The following is a 13,985-nucleotide window of genomic DNA, read 5'->3' on the forward strand; positions in this document are numbered from 1 at the left end:
AATTTTACTTTTAACCCCTTCTTTACCGACAGTTTGTTTAGTTACAAAGAGTACTACCATTAAAGACTACGTATTGCATAATACTTGGTACATGAAGGTGGTACACATACTACCAAAATTCTGAAACTTCCTCTTTTCAGCTCAAAGACCTCTTATGATTTGGTTTGAAGGGTTTGGAGCAAAACAAAGTATTGGATGTGCTCGTGAAGGTGGTATGTACTGCCAAGCAAATGAGGCAAAATAAAAATTACTGCTGGCTGTCTAGATTCAGACATTTGGATATATACTGTATACATACATGAACACATAATATATATATGTATATATATACATATATATCTATAGATAATAAAAACATAAGTATTTGGAACCAGTTTAATCTCTTTCTGAAATAGATGAAAGTTACATGACAAAACTCACTCATGGTACCAAGTGTGGGAACTCTTGGAAGGGAAGTTAGGGTACGTCATCTTGCTTTGTGCTTCTGGGCACTAATCACAGAATATGTTGTAGGCTAACATTGTTGTTTATTACAATAAGTGAAAAAAAGATGTAACCAAGAAGCCGTTCTTTTTCTTTTTAAAACATACAAGCATGAATATGTAAACCATTTTCTACAGAAGTAAAAAAACCATTTGTGATTTTGAAAAGCTTCTCTTCTCCTGTCTTCTTTCTCTGGATATACTTCGGTAAATAGTTCATACGAGGAGGAAGGATTATACTAGCCACGTAAAGCAAGACCCATTTACTTATTATTCATTCATTTCATTACCGAGAAAATCAGTCAGTAACGAATGTAAAGTTTGTTTTGTTAAGCTTCTCGGTAAAGAAGAGGTTAAACAAAAAACTAATTTTTCACTTCTAACTGGTTCTACTTAGCTTATGCATTTCCAAAATACAACAATAACACAGAAAACCAAATCTTCAAAATCTGAATTGAAAACAAATGCAGGTAGTATATTGAAAAGAGACATAGAAACACCATAACCTATGAGGCCTTATCCCTTATTGGATAGGCATCATCATACAAGTATCTACATATAACAGGTTTTGGGTAATGGACAGGCTATTTCATGAGTATTTATATTACACACCATACAATTTGGATGAATTTAGCAGGAAAGATAGTCATATCACTTAAATGGTCCATAAATGACATATGGCAACTGTGGTAGCTCAGCAAAAGACACAGGGCGATCAGTATGCCTCGAGACTTAGTGGGGAAATGTAGTATTGCCCCTCTCTCTTCCATGATGTCTTTACTTATTTGCTCATAAATATACCCAGGGAATGCTGCTGGTTTTAATTCTTATCTCTTATGACAGTATGTCAATTATAATTGTAACTTTGCAAAGAAAAGTGCAAATATTAGAGAAAACATGTATACCTCACAAAAAGTTACTGAATCTCCCCATCTCAGTCCAGTAATACTTCAAACTTTAACAAGGTTAGGTTCCAGAACCCCTCACGCAAGTCAGATTCGCTCAAGTTTGGTACGGTTACTAAAAACACTAACAAATGCTTATTTCTAGTTTAAACACTAAATATGACCCTACTCATTCTCCAAAGTATTAAGCTAACATTCAAATGAAATTCAAGTTACCCTTAAAAAAGAAATAAATGTCCAATGTAAAAATTGAGTAATTCATACATTAGTCATAACGAAGGTACACAATTCAATAAAATAAAGAAAACATGTACCACAATAATAATAATAATTACAGTACTCAATATCATTACATAATGTGATGTAGAGTTCAAATTAGTGTCTCTCATTCATCAGGCAATTAATTGCTCAGAAATTTTGTGACACCTACTTAAATAAATTGTAATTGCATGCATATTCGTACTGTACCTGTATTTCAGAATAGGCAATCACACTACTGCAAATCGTTGTTACCCAATCAAAATATCTGTTCCTAACATGAATTTTTAAAAGCGATTTTCTTTCATTAAATGTTCTGAAATTCTAGGATCTGCAGTGAAAAGAAGTGTAACTGCAATGTATGTGTATTACAAAATGGGAAATCATTGTTAATTAATGTTCCTTGTGCAAATTTTTCTTTAAATAGCTGTCATGCTTCTTTGTTTCATTGTTTGAGAATGTGCTCTGAAACACAATATTTTTTAATCAATTTGTATTCTTCATAAATAACAAACCTTCAGTCTTAACAGAAGGATAAATCTTCTAGTGTCAGCTGGAAAATGGGTAAAATTTTAAAAATTGTGTACACAAGGAACTACTGGCATCTGTTCTTGATCACGAGCTATGTGGGAACTCTCACAATGCCACTCTTCATGAGTTTGAAACACTGTTTAATGTACATGAGGATCCCATTACATATGTATTACAGTAAAGTTTACAATCACTCTAACCACTCTCTCTCACAAAAGTAATTTCATTGACTTTCAGCATAACACTGTATGGTACTTGACCCTTAAGAGCCGGGCTAAAATATACAAATGCAGCACCCCCGCCTGGGCAAACTTTGGGATCAGCCAATTTTAAGATAAAAACACACCAACAGAGAGAGGAAAATATGCAAATGCACATGCTGTAAGATAAACAAATTCTAAAACATTCTCAGCACCTTCCACGAGAGGTGTTAAAAAATAAAAAAATAAAAAAAAACTTTACAATCCCTTGTGGATATATCATAAATTTTACAGTTATACATGTTTTTCTAATATTTAATTTTTTTTTATTTTGTAAAATTGATATAGCTCTCACAATATCAAAACAGATTAATACTAAAATCAGTAACAATTTCCGAGTATAATCGTAAAATAATTCCGTAAATTTACCGAAATTGAAGATACAGGGACTCTTTTGGATTATACATGTTTTTTCAAAAATGTCTTTGCCAAATTACAATTATAACTGACATACTATCATAAAAGACAAGAAAACCAACAGCAACCCCTGGGCTTGTTTAGAAAAGAACACAGCATGCCCCCTTGAATTCAAGATCACAACAAACTACAGAACTGACTATAATCATGATCTGAGCCAGTCTCAAAGTTGCCTTTATAGTGAATATTTGGGTAACAGAAGTAATGGAACCTCTTTCCTGCCCAATTCCTTGAAATCGAAGGCGAGCAATATTGATGCTCACCATGAGTGGATCTGTCCACCACCCAAAACCTGTTATTGCTACTTATATGAGGGTATCCATCCATTATGGGTTAATAATGCAATGTAGCATTACATATACATTTTTCCAGTCTGTATTAAGTACACTCCAGGCACAGGAGCACCACATCAAGATATGTCACAGATCTCACAAAATTGTGAGAGAAAGAAAACAGCAAGAAAGCAAGGAAGTCTTTCATTTACATTGAAGCGGTGCATCTGTGTATATTTGTGCATGCACACTTGTAAAAATTGTAAAACATACTATAAACAGAATGCCACATTACGGTATTAAGTACAATACTGTAACATTACTGAATATATGTCAATAAAATCGCTAAATAAATGTCAATAAAAATATTGTACCAGAGAGAGCAAGAGAAAATACTACTTATTTAATGTAACGTTTTAGGTACAATACTGAACTATTAAATTGAGAGAGAGAGAGAGAGAGAGAGAGAGAGAAGACGAGAGAGAAGAGAGAGAAAGAGAGAGAGAGACGAGAGAGAGAGAGAGAGAGAGAGAGAGAGAGAGAGAGAGAGAGAATACATGCATAATTTTTCATCTTAATGCTATGCATGAGTATAGATTTGAACATGCACAAATACAGACTGAAAATATATTTATGTAGCAATATTGTATTAGGTACAATACCATGTGAAAAATACTGTACCACAGATTTTTTTACTTGCAATTTATGATGTTAAAACATACAAGCTTCAAGTATTTTACACATTTTGAAAGAACTACTGCATTCAGCTATTTTTTACTAGGCTAAACTGTATATGTAGTACTGCCTAGTGCATACGTTTGGAACAAATTCATTAGAGATATTTTTCTGATATTCATATTCTCAACTGCTAGATAACAAAACAGCACTCAAGATAGACTTACAGTTACTTAATATTAAAGCCAACTTAATATGAAAGTTGGCTCTAGGGAACTGCACCATGTAGGCTATTTGCTAATCTTTACTATGTTATTTAACAGGAGGGGCCGACCCCTCCAACTGTTAGGTTAGTTGAGGTACCACCGCATAAATTATTTACTTACTGAACGGTCTTTAGAGGAAAGAGCTGTAGCCATGATTGGGTCGTTAACCCTTTTCATTTTCTTGGGCTTAGCTCGAAACCACTCCTATTCACTCCTCCTCCTCATCCTCCTCTACCTCTTCTTCTCTCCTCTAATCCTCTCTTCCTCTTCCTTATCTCTTCTTCTCTTCCTCCTCCTCCTCTTCCTCCTCCTCCTCTTCCTCTCTTCCTCCTCTTCCTCCTCTTCTTCTTCTACCTCATCTTCATCCCTCTCTTCCTCTTCTCCTTCTGTGTCATCTGTTTTCTGTTTGTTGGAGTCAACACTACTTCTAGTTCTGATTCTGCGCATAGGAATTTCTTCCTTGACTTTTTCACACACTTCATTTTCTGCTTTTTTATCACTATACTTTTCTTTATTATGCTTTCTTGTCTCTTTTACCACAGATGCAGACTCATTCTTCACTTCCTCAAAATTTTTGTTTTGACCAGATTCTTTATTTTTGAAGCTGAACCTAGTCTTCATCTTGCCTTCATCATCATCATCATCATCAGTATGCTCTGGCTCTTCCCTAAAATATGAAGCAATTATTAGCATAATCATATACTTTTATCAATTCTGCCTAAAAGTCACCATCATTACTGTAACAACAACCACCTTAACACAATAGTACGTACTGAAAATAGTATGAATCATATTGAAAGATACTAAGGAGAATAAATGCATGATGAATGCCTTATTACTGAAATTTTCAATTAATTTGTATTTTTTATAGCTAACAATACAATAAATCTTCTGGCATAAGCTGGAAACTGGTTGAAAACAACCGGCTGTGTTAACAAAAAGTCTGCGACATCTAGGTCTTCTGTGACAAGTCCTTTATAGATAACAACACAATGACCCAGACGGGACACAGCAGTAAATCTTGAGGAATTTGTTATCCTTGATAACAAATTCCTTCGGGGAAGGAATGGAAAAAGAAGAATATCTGTCATTGTGGACCGAGGGATTTCAAGTCTTAGCCATGAATTCTAGGACAAATTCAAAAGCTATGGACTCACAGCCCCTGGTGTGTTTTATGTCATAATCTAGACCAAGAAGCTCTCCAACTCTTTTCAAGGAAGCCAAAACCAGAACAAAAACTTTTCAAAATCAGCTCCCTATCTGACGAACGACGTAGGGGTTTGAATGATACTCAAGCGAGACTACTCAGTAACCTAGGTGAACAAAACTGCTTAAAGCTCCTGAACAAATAAATCTCCAAGATGTTAAGATGTCCACGTCTTTCGGATGTAGAACTAATCCCAAGGTAGCCCTGTAGCCTCTGATCGCAGACAAAACTGTTCTGAGAAAAACCAAAAAGTCCATTATCTGCTGAACAAAAGTTCTGAGTGAAGAGAAACCCTGTCAATGACACCAATCAGAGTAGATGGCCCACTTGCCCTGGTACATGGCTAAAGATTTCCTGAAGTAGCTAGACATTCAAGCCACTGTTCTGCGAGAAAAACCTCTCGCTTGCAAGAAATACTGGACAGTCTCCAGCTGTGAAGAGACAGGGACCCTACCAATTGGTGATGCCTCTCCACGAGGCTGCAGAGAAGGTTGTGCTAAGGGGGAACCTTTCTCAGAACTGTTGAAAGAGGAGATAGAAGATCCAAGAACCACTCTGCTTGGGGCCACAAAGATACTGCTAGGGTTATCCCGAGATTCTTGGAACCCATCACTTTGTTCAAGCCATGATGGATCAGTAGAATGGGAGACAGGCGTACACTTCTAGATTGTCCCAAGGATGCTGAAGGGTGTTCTTCGCTACAGCGAGCGGATCCAGGACCACCGAACAATAGAACTCTAGCTTCCAGTTGAAGCGTGTAGTGGAGTCTAACATGGGTCTTCCCCAGAGATGGAATAGCCTGTCCGATATATCCTGATGCAAAGACCACTCCATACCTAGAACTTAACTCCGGCGACTTAACTTGTAGGCCACCACATTCCTCCACCAAGCTGTCGATCGCCAGGATAAAAGAAAGTGTTTAGTCATGGAAGAACACTCCTCGGGGATCCTGACCCAGTAGGACTGCAGTCTTAAGCCTTGTGAAGTAGACTTACCAAGTTCTAAATCAAACTAAACAAACTAAACAAATCCTTATCAAAGCTCCTGAAAATCTGCAGCTACAGTTATAAAACTCTTGGCGGCAAAAACAGATACTGTCATTGTGCAAGAGTGTATAACTCCACATTCATTGTAGTGGCGCAGCACTGACCAGAACAAGGTCCCATTTGCCACTTCAACTGGTAAGCCATGTCCAGGTCGCAGTTGATGCTCAATAAATTTTTGAAATAGCCATGAATTTTTTTAAAATCCCCCCACTAGTTATCTCCATGCATGAAGGTAAATGGATTCCATCCATGACCTTGACCTCATAAAAAGCCTCTTTCTTAGAGCTGAAAATGAATAATCTACATGTGTGAAGGTGTACCTAGTTCAGCTGGTCATGAAATGTGGAAATGAGCTTCTTTTAATGAGCCAGGCCCCTATAGCTATGTTGTCAAGGTGATATCTGTCAATCAATTATGCTCAGGCTACAGAGGGGCTATCCAAATCATCCTCACTCTCAGTTGTGCAGTTTACTAGCATCTGCCATTTTAGCCCAAATGGGGAGAAAAGGTATACACTTCTACAATGTTCCAATTCTGCATCTTTTTGTCTGTCCCCAAGCCAGTGTCTGGTTAAACAGAGCACTGACCCGGAAGCTTCTTGTCCAAGGTTGTTGGAAATAGGTTGACCAAAGTTGTTCCCCCAAAAATAACCATGCCTGGCAGATTGGTATATCTAAAAATCACTTTTGACCAGAAATTATGCAACCACATGTTCAAGGAGTTGGCTATGAGGATTCTAGTACCTGGGCCAAACCTCAGGAATAACACATCATCAAACATCCCTGCCCAAATAAAGATGTCTACAGCTAAGCATGTGCCTCGGAATGAGTGAAAGAGCAAGGCTTTATCGATGTTAACAATTTTGAAAGTCAATTTATGTACGGCTTCACTCACAGGATATCGCCGATAAATCTAGGATACTTGCCACATTAGCTCAATGTTTGCTGGTGCCTGTGTTATACCTGTTTTACAGGAGACTGTTCACTCTTTGAAAGCATTATAACCTTTGTCATAATTCATCCCTCCTTAGCATTCTTTGGTGTCCCATGCAAACAGCTGTGCATGTTATTCTTAAAACTTGGAATTTCTGCAGTCCTTATCTACAAAAACATGCCTAAAATCTGTATGGATGCACAAAAGAGCCATGTACAAGTAAATGGTTTGCTTGTGCTAAAAGTATTTCATAAATTTCTGATTTTTCAATGTGAAAAACAAACAATTAATATAAAAGCTTACCGGTATCGTCTAGCTGGAACACGGCGCCTGCTACGAGGAAGAGTGATGTCTTCATCAGAACGGTCACTCTTAGGAGAGCAAATACGATTTGGCCTTTTTGGTCCATAACGATGTCGACCCCTTCGTCTAGACCCAGCACCAGCATTACGAAACCGTGAAGAACGACTCCTTGATACCATCACTGAATCAGAACTCATATGCCTATGAAACCAAATCACAAAAAATACAAGAAAAAGATGATAAAATAACAAGTATTATTAAATGCTTTACTATAGGAATTCCACTAAAAAGGATTTACTACTGTAAAAATTTCCAGCAAAACCTTATTAAATAAAACAAGATATTCCAACATACATTAGTGTAGTAAAGAAGCAAATCCATCAACAATTTCTTGAAGCATATTGACTCTACTGAGAGGAGGTATCAGTAGGAATGGGGCATTAAAGAAAACTTTGACAGTGAAAAGATTGAGCAACATATTCAACCATTCTTACCTGCGCAACTTCCTTGCAGGGCGCGGTTCGTCATTCTCTGGTTCAGAACTGGGAACCATGGTTGGATAGCCTCTAAGTTTCTTATTTCCAACTAACCATGACTGCTGATCAAAATCCTTGTACTTTCGTCGTCTTAAGCTACGTCTCACACCTAAATGCCATGTAAAAGTTTATATTTGTTATTCTTTAATGAACATTTCTCGAAAGCTGTACCCTGATATTTCTACAAACTCTATAAGAGCAAACTTTCAAGTCCTAAAAGATCACTTAAATATCTTCAATGTCAACTTGTAGGAAAAATCATCTTCAAAACAGTCAAAATTGTTAATTCCTATACTGTACTATGTTTGTTATTTTTAATAGTAGATTGATTGATGTATAGCACATCTGTTCAATTAATTTTCAAGGTATAATATATTCATGTACACTTATTAAGTTGAATCATAAATTCTTCCGGATATAACCATGTTAACATATATTGTGCCATATACGTTATCCTGAACATGACATTTTTATGATAAAATCTAAAAATTTGCAGGTTTAGGTGTAAGTAAAGGCTGTGAGGAACAACTAGGGAGAGCGCTGCAATTCGTTTGTGCCCTTAAGTCCATGTGAGGGGCAGAGGGAGGGCTCTGATTAAGTAATTACATTACTTGGTAAGTATATATAAAACTATTTCATCATAAAAATGTCATATTTATACAGGTAACTTACCAAGTAATTACAAAACTGATTTCACATTGAAAGGAGGTGGGATCACATGGACATATTCTACCTGAAAAAATTAATTAGGTAATGAATTTGATGTAGATCAGTTGCCAGCATTGAGACAATGCTGGTTTCCTTACCTAGCAAGGGAGTGCTGCAGCTATGTACTGCCTCTGTAGAGAGCATGACTGTATAGCCAAGAGTCGCCCCTACATATGTGGGAACTTTGGAGTGAGGGCAGTACACCCATGTCTTGCAAAGTTACAAACAGATGCCCTTGCCCAGGAACAGACCTGAATAGGACCACATCGCTGTTACCTACACTGTAAAATAATGCCAACACCCAACCCACTTAAAACTGTTGGGTACTCAAGACAATGTGGCCCCAGGCTTCCCAAAAAACACAACACCTTACTTTAAGTTGAAGGAAAGCAGAGGGATAGTAGATCCCTATGCTTCCTCTCCCAACACCATGCAAGCCACAGATAAAGGTCCTAACGCGCTGCAGTTCTCATAAGTAGCCTCCACGTCCTTAAGATTGTGTAAAGCGAAGACATACTTGCCCTTCCTGAAGGTTGATTGTAATATACTTGAGAGGGCCATATTATGTCTGAAGGCAAGCAAGGTAGCAATAGCCCTAACCTTAAGGGCTTTAACCTTAAAAAGTCATTGAGACTTCTTCCTGAATCTGGGAGCAAGATTCCGTAATCAAGCTTCTCATAAAGAAGGAAAGAGCGTTCTGTAGAGAAGACAGGAAGGGTTTTTAACTGAACACCAGAGGTAGTTTGAAAGACCCTTGATCTTCTCTGTCCTCTGAAGGTAGTATCTCAGGGCTCTTACCTGACATAGAGGACTCTCCTTTCCTCTGGCCCGAGAATATGCATATTCTTGATGGTAAACAAACCGGGCCAAGGATCAGAAGGATCCTCATTCTTTGCAAGGAATCCCAGCGCGGAGCGTTAAACTGCGTTTCCTTGTAAAATTCCAATTCTCTTGTCTATCGCTTGGATTTCCACTAATACATTTGGCCAATGCCAAAGCCACCAAGAAGAGGGTTATCTTGGTTAGTTTCCTCAACAGACGGAACAAAGCGGTTTGTAGGGAGGACCTGAGAGCCATTTTAAGACTATGTCTAAATTCCAGGAGATGGCATCCAATTTAACTTGCTTGGCATAATAAAAAAAAAAAAAAAAACCTTTGTGAAGTCACCTAGCTTCTGGTTGGAGGACAGATGTAGGCCTCTATGTTTAAACACAAGTGCTATGCATAACCCTATATCCCTTGCTAGTCGAGGTAGTGTTTTACGGAGGTCCTCAACTATAGCAAGCAGTTGGCTACCTGACTTATGGAAGAAGTGTCATTATGGCAATTGCACCATCCTCTGAAAACTGATCACTTGGTTATCTGCATCCAGCAATAGCTTTGGCAGCTTGCTTCGAAAACCTCTTCCTCTAACAAGGTACTTGACAGTCTGTAACCTGTCTGGGCCAGAGCAGACAATCCTTGGTGGAATCTTAAGAAGTGGGGCTGTTTGAGTACTGTTTTTGTGGCAGGAGCCTCAGGAAGCAGCAGGCCTGGGAACAATTCTTTCCTTGACCAAAAGGGAGCGACGTAAGTCATCAAGATGTCATGGTCAGAGGTCAGCTCGTTGATCACCTCCCTAATCATACTGAAGGGAGGGAAGGCATAAACATCTGGACTTATCCAATTCAGCAGCATAGTGTCAGTCTTCCAGGTGAGACGGTCTGGGATCGAGAACAGAAGTGAAGAAGTCTGTGATTTCTTGAAGTTACGAACAGGTCTATGGATGGTGTGCCCCACAACCTCCATAGATCGTTGCAAACTAAAGGACTTAAGAGTCCAATCTGTCGGAAAGCCTTGCTTGAGGCAATTCAAACTGTCTACAATAATGTTCATCCCTCCCTTGGATGAAGTCAGAAACAACACCTGATCCTTCTCTGTCCAGAGCAGGAGTTCCTTCACCACCACAGAGAAAATAGTGGGTCCCTACCTGCTTTCACATATACGAAAGAGCTGTCATGTTGTCAGAATATATAATTAAATATCTTGCCTTGAACTAGGGCAGAGAAAGACTGGAGACCTAGGTGAATGGCCTTTAGTTCCTTTACATTGATGTGGGAGCATCTTAGGACTTCTGACCACATACCTGACACTTCTAGACTCAAAAGAGGTGAGCCCCCAACCTATGTCTGAAGTGTCAGAGTAGAAGTTTAGGTCGGATCTCAAAGGGAGAGACTTCCCTTCCAGAAGTCCTTCTTCAGACGACCACATCAAAGGTCCTGTTTGATCTCTGACGTGATCAGAAAAATTAAGGAGTTTGATTGGATCTTCCTGCTCCCATTCACCCTTAGATAGAACTGCAGTGGCCTCATGTGGAGTCTGCCCAATTTCACAAACTTCTTGACTGAAGACAACATCCCCAAGAGGCTCATTTGTTAGCGACAAGTTTCCTTCGTCTCAAAAGTTTGCCAAGTAAGCAACTGGCGACTTGGCTAAAGGAGGGCTCTCCTTGAAAGGAATGACTTTTTCGCACCTCTCCAACTCCATTCCTTCCATAAGAGGCGCAGTCTGGCCCCTACAAGAGTGCAAAGGAATACTTCCTCATTTCCTGGTTGCTGGCTTGACTTGAGCAAGGTCTCTGTTGGGTCCTTTGCCTACCCCCTGAAGGTCCTGAGACTGAAGAGGTAAAAAGGACTTCATTGTAACAGCAGAGGGCTCCCTGGGCCATTTGGCAGATTGAGCTAGAAGGTTGTTGGTGTTTTTCTTCTACAACTTCAAAATCTCTTTAACTACATTTTGTGGGAACAGGTGGGACTTGTCCAGATGTGAGAACAAAAGCGCCAACTGACGAGTAGTGGTTACCCCTTTAATGATGAACAAGCACCACAACTCTCTTTTCTTTAAAATACACATAGGAACCTGGAATAGGAGAAAGTGGCATAGGAGCAGGAGGCCTAAGGACTGGAGACAATACAGGAATCTTAGGTGAGGAGACAGCACTATCTTCTACAAAATCTGCAACCTGCACAGTCTCTAAGCTAGCCCTTTTCTCGGCTCTAATAGCCACCTTCCTTTTCCTGTCCTTATCCATTTTGTCCTCCAGGGATGTGAAGACCTTCCACTGCTTATCAGCAGTCTTTACATTCTAAAGAAGTAATGTCCTTATTGTAATTATGTCCCATTCATTTTAAAACTGAAGTTTATTAAATTAATAACCAGGGTTAACCAACTAATCTTTGTTGGCTACGACGAGAGTAGAGTACTTCACCAAACCTCTGGAAAACCATCCAAAAAGCAATGAAGTCAGTTGCTGGAAACCACTGATGTTAGTCGGGGAGCCTGCAGAAAACTAATTGAAGCTCTCTGCCAAATTGTTCTTCACAGCCCACAAAGGTGGGGCATGTTACCTACAACTTAACAAATGCTAGCACTACAGCAAATTTTGAATTTGTAGGCTGCCGTAGATGGGAAGTTTTAGCTGATAAGTTCCATGTATGAAAATAAATTTCAAGGGTATCGGCGACCTGTAATTTTGGCGATATTGGCTCAAATTCGAGAAAATGAGTTATCATATTTCCATACATCTGGGTCCCGGCCGTTGCCACACGTAAGATAATATCAATACAAAGCTTTTTAAATTTAAAGGCCACATCCAAGTAGAGAATTAAAAGTCTGGTTAGGGGTGGTTTTACTATTTCATTTTGCATTCTGGTTAGGGGTGGTTTTACGATTTCATTTTGCATTCATTCTTCAAGTATTTGAGTTTCTTTTCATTGCATTTTGTTTTGTATGCCGTACAATATGTTTTCCTGATAGAGATGGCAACTCTTCCAATGACTGTAACGTGAGCCACTTATCTCGAGAGAGAATTCTTGTATTTGTTATTTGCAATCAATTGCAACACTTCCTCAGACTTTTGGCATCAATTGTGTATTATATATACTACTAACATGCCAAAAAAGAAGTTTAGTAAACGAAGGGAAGCAAGCTCTCGCAATATCAAAACTTATCTTGAAACTAAAAGTATATACAGAGCTAATGTAGCTTCTCACATATCGCCACCAACCATGTGTGCTGAAGAGATGCCAAATACTTCCTATTACGAAGCTCCAAGGGAAATCTATTATTCCCTTGCACAAAAATGTGCAAAAGGTCGTACTCAAAACCTAAATGAATCATTCAACAGTAAAATATGGGCAAAGGTCCATAGGTGAGACTTCATGGGAAGGATACTGCGACCTTTGCTTTTCATGTTGCTGCAACGGAACATAATATCACCTATACAGCAAGTTCATTGCTGCCTATTATGAGAAAAACGACAGGAGAAAGCCTGAAAGGCCTTCAGATGCAAGAGAAGACCAGGAAACTGATGTCTGCTATGCATTAAAGAAAGCAAAAGAAGCAAAGAACATCTAAAGGAGGATATGAAGAGGGGCTCATTAGCTTTCTAAAAACTTGGCAGCACAAGAGTGGAGTGGCGTTCTACAATAACCCCTCAAAAATAATATAAACTATTTTCTTAAGTGATATTTTTTTTTTTTTTTTAAGAGGGAATAATATCTCTTATAAAAGAGAAGGAAACAAGCGCCATGTAGGCTTTTCCAAGAAACTTTAAATTCTTCTAAAAGCAAAATAACAATTTGTTGAAAATTGTATTTTTCCTAACTATACAAACCTGAGGTCCTTTAACAATATTATGACTCACTGATTGGTGGGAGGAATCTGAGTGAACCTCTAGAACTGACTGGAGTTCTGCACATCTAGGCTACTCCTCCTGGTCATAAGAGTGAGGAGTGCCCTGCTGCCTCTGAAAACTTGATCGGAGTATAGGAGCTGCATGATCAAGAGTCAGGCTTCTGGGCCTTTCCGAAATGAGTGAGGGATCGTGACTCATCCGAAAAAGGCTGTGAAGAATATTGGCGTCTGAGACATTAATGCAAAGTTCTGGGAAGGGTTTGCATTATTGTCAGTCTCCTTCCTCCCCTTGCTAGAGGAAGGAGCGGGACTGCTTCTATGATTCTGATAAGAAACATAAAAAGGATGCTAATGTATAGGCTTACCGCATCAATCGTCCGACCAGCCAGTGTGAGTTGGAGTCCTATCCTCAACCCGAGGGACAAGGAATGGAGAGACGAGGCGTGGAAGGGGGAGAGCCAGTCACTCTCGCATCCTTCTTACCTCTACAACTGCACACCATGGACGAGATG

At 38.9% G+C, this 13,985-nt stretch overlaps 1 protein-coding gene across 1 annotated transcript in view; it reads right to left on the minus strand.

Annotated features, from left to right (window-relative positions):
• LOC135224912 (ATPase family AAA domain-containing protein 2-like) overlaps window positions 1–13,985 on the minus strand; it is a 262,177-nt gene that overhangs the window by 161,622 nt on the left and 86,570 nt on the right. The window contains exons 4-6 of the mRNA XM_064264237.1: window positions 8,050–8,200; window positions 7,556–7,756; window positions 4,358–4,733 (exon numbers count right to left, since the gene is read on the minus strand). Of these exons, the coding sequence (XP_064120307.1) occupies window positions 4,358–4,733; window positions 7,556–7,756; window positions 8,050–8,200 (728 nt within the window). The remainder of the gene's footprint in view (window positions 1–4,357; window positions 4,734–7,555; window positions 7,757–8,049; window positions 8,201–13,985) is intronic.

Source organism: Macrobrachium nipponense, chromosome 12, assembly GCF_015104395.2.
Source record: "Macrobrachium nipponense isolate FS-2020 chromosome 12, ASM1510439v2, whole genome shotgun sequence".
Classification (NCBI taxonomy): Eukaryota; Metazoa; Arthropoda; class Malacostraca; order Decapoda; family Palaemonidae; genus Macrobrachium; species Macrobrachium nipponense.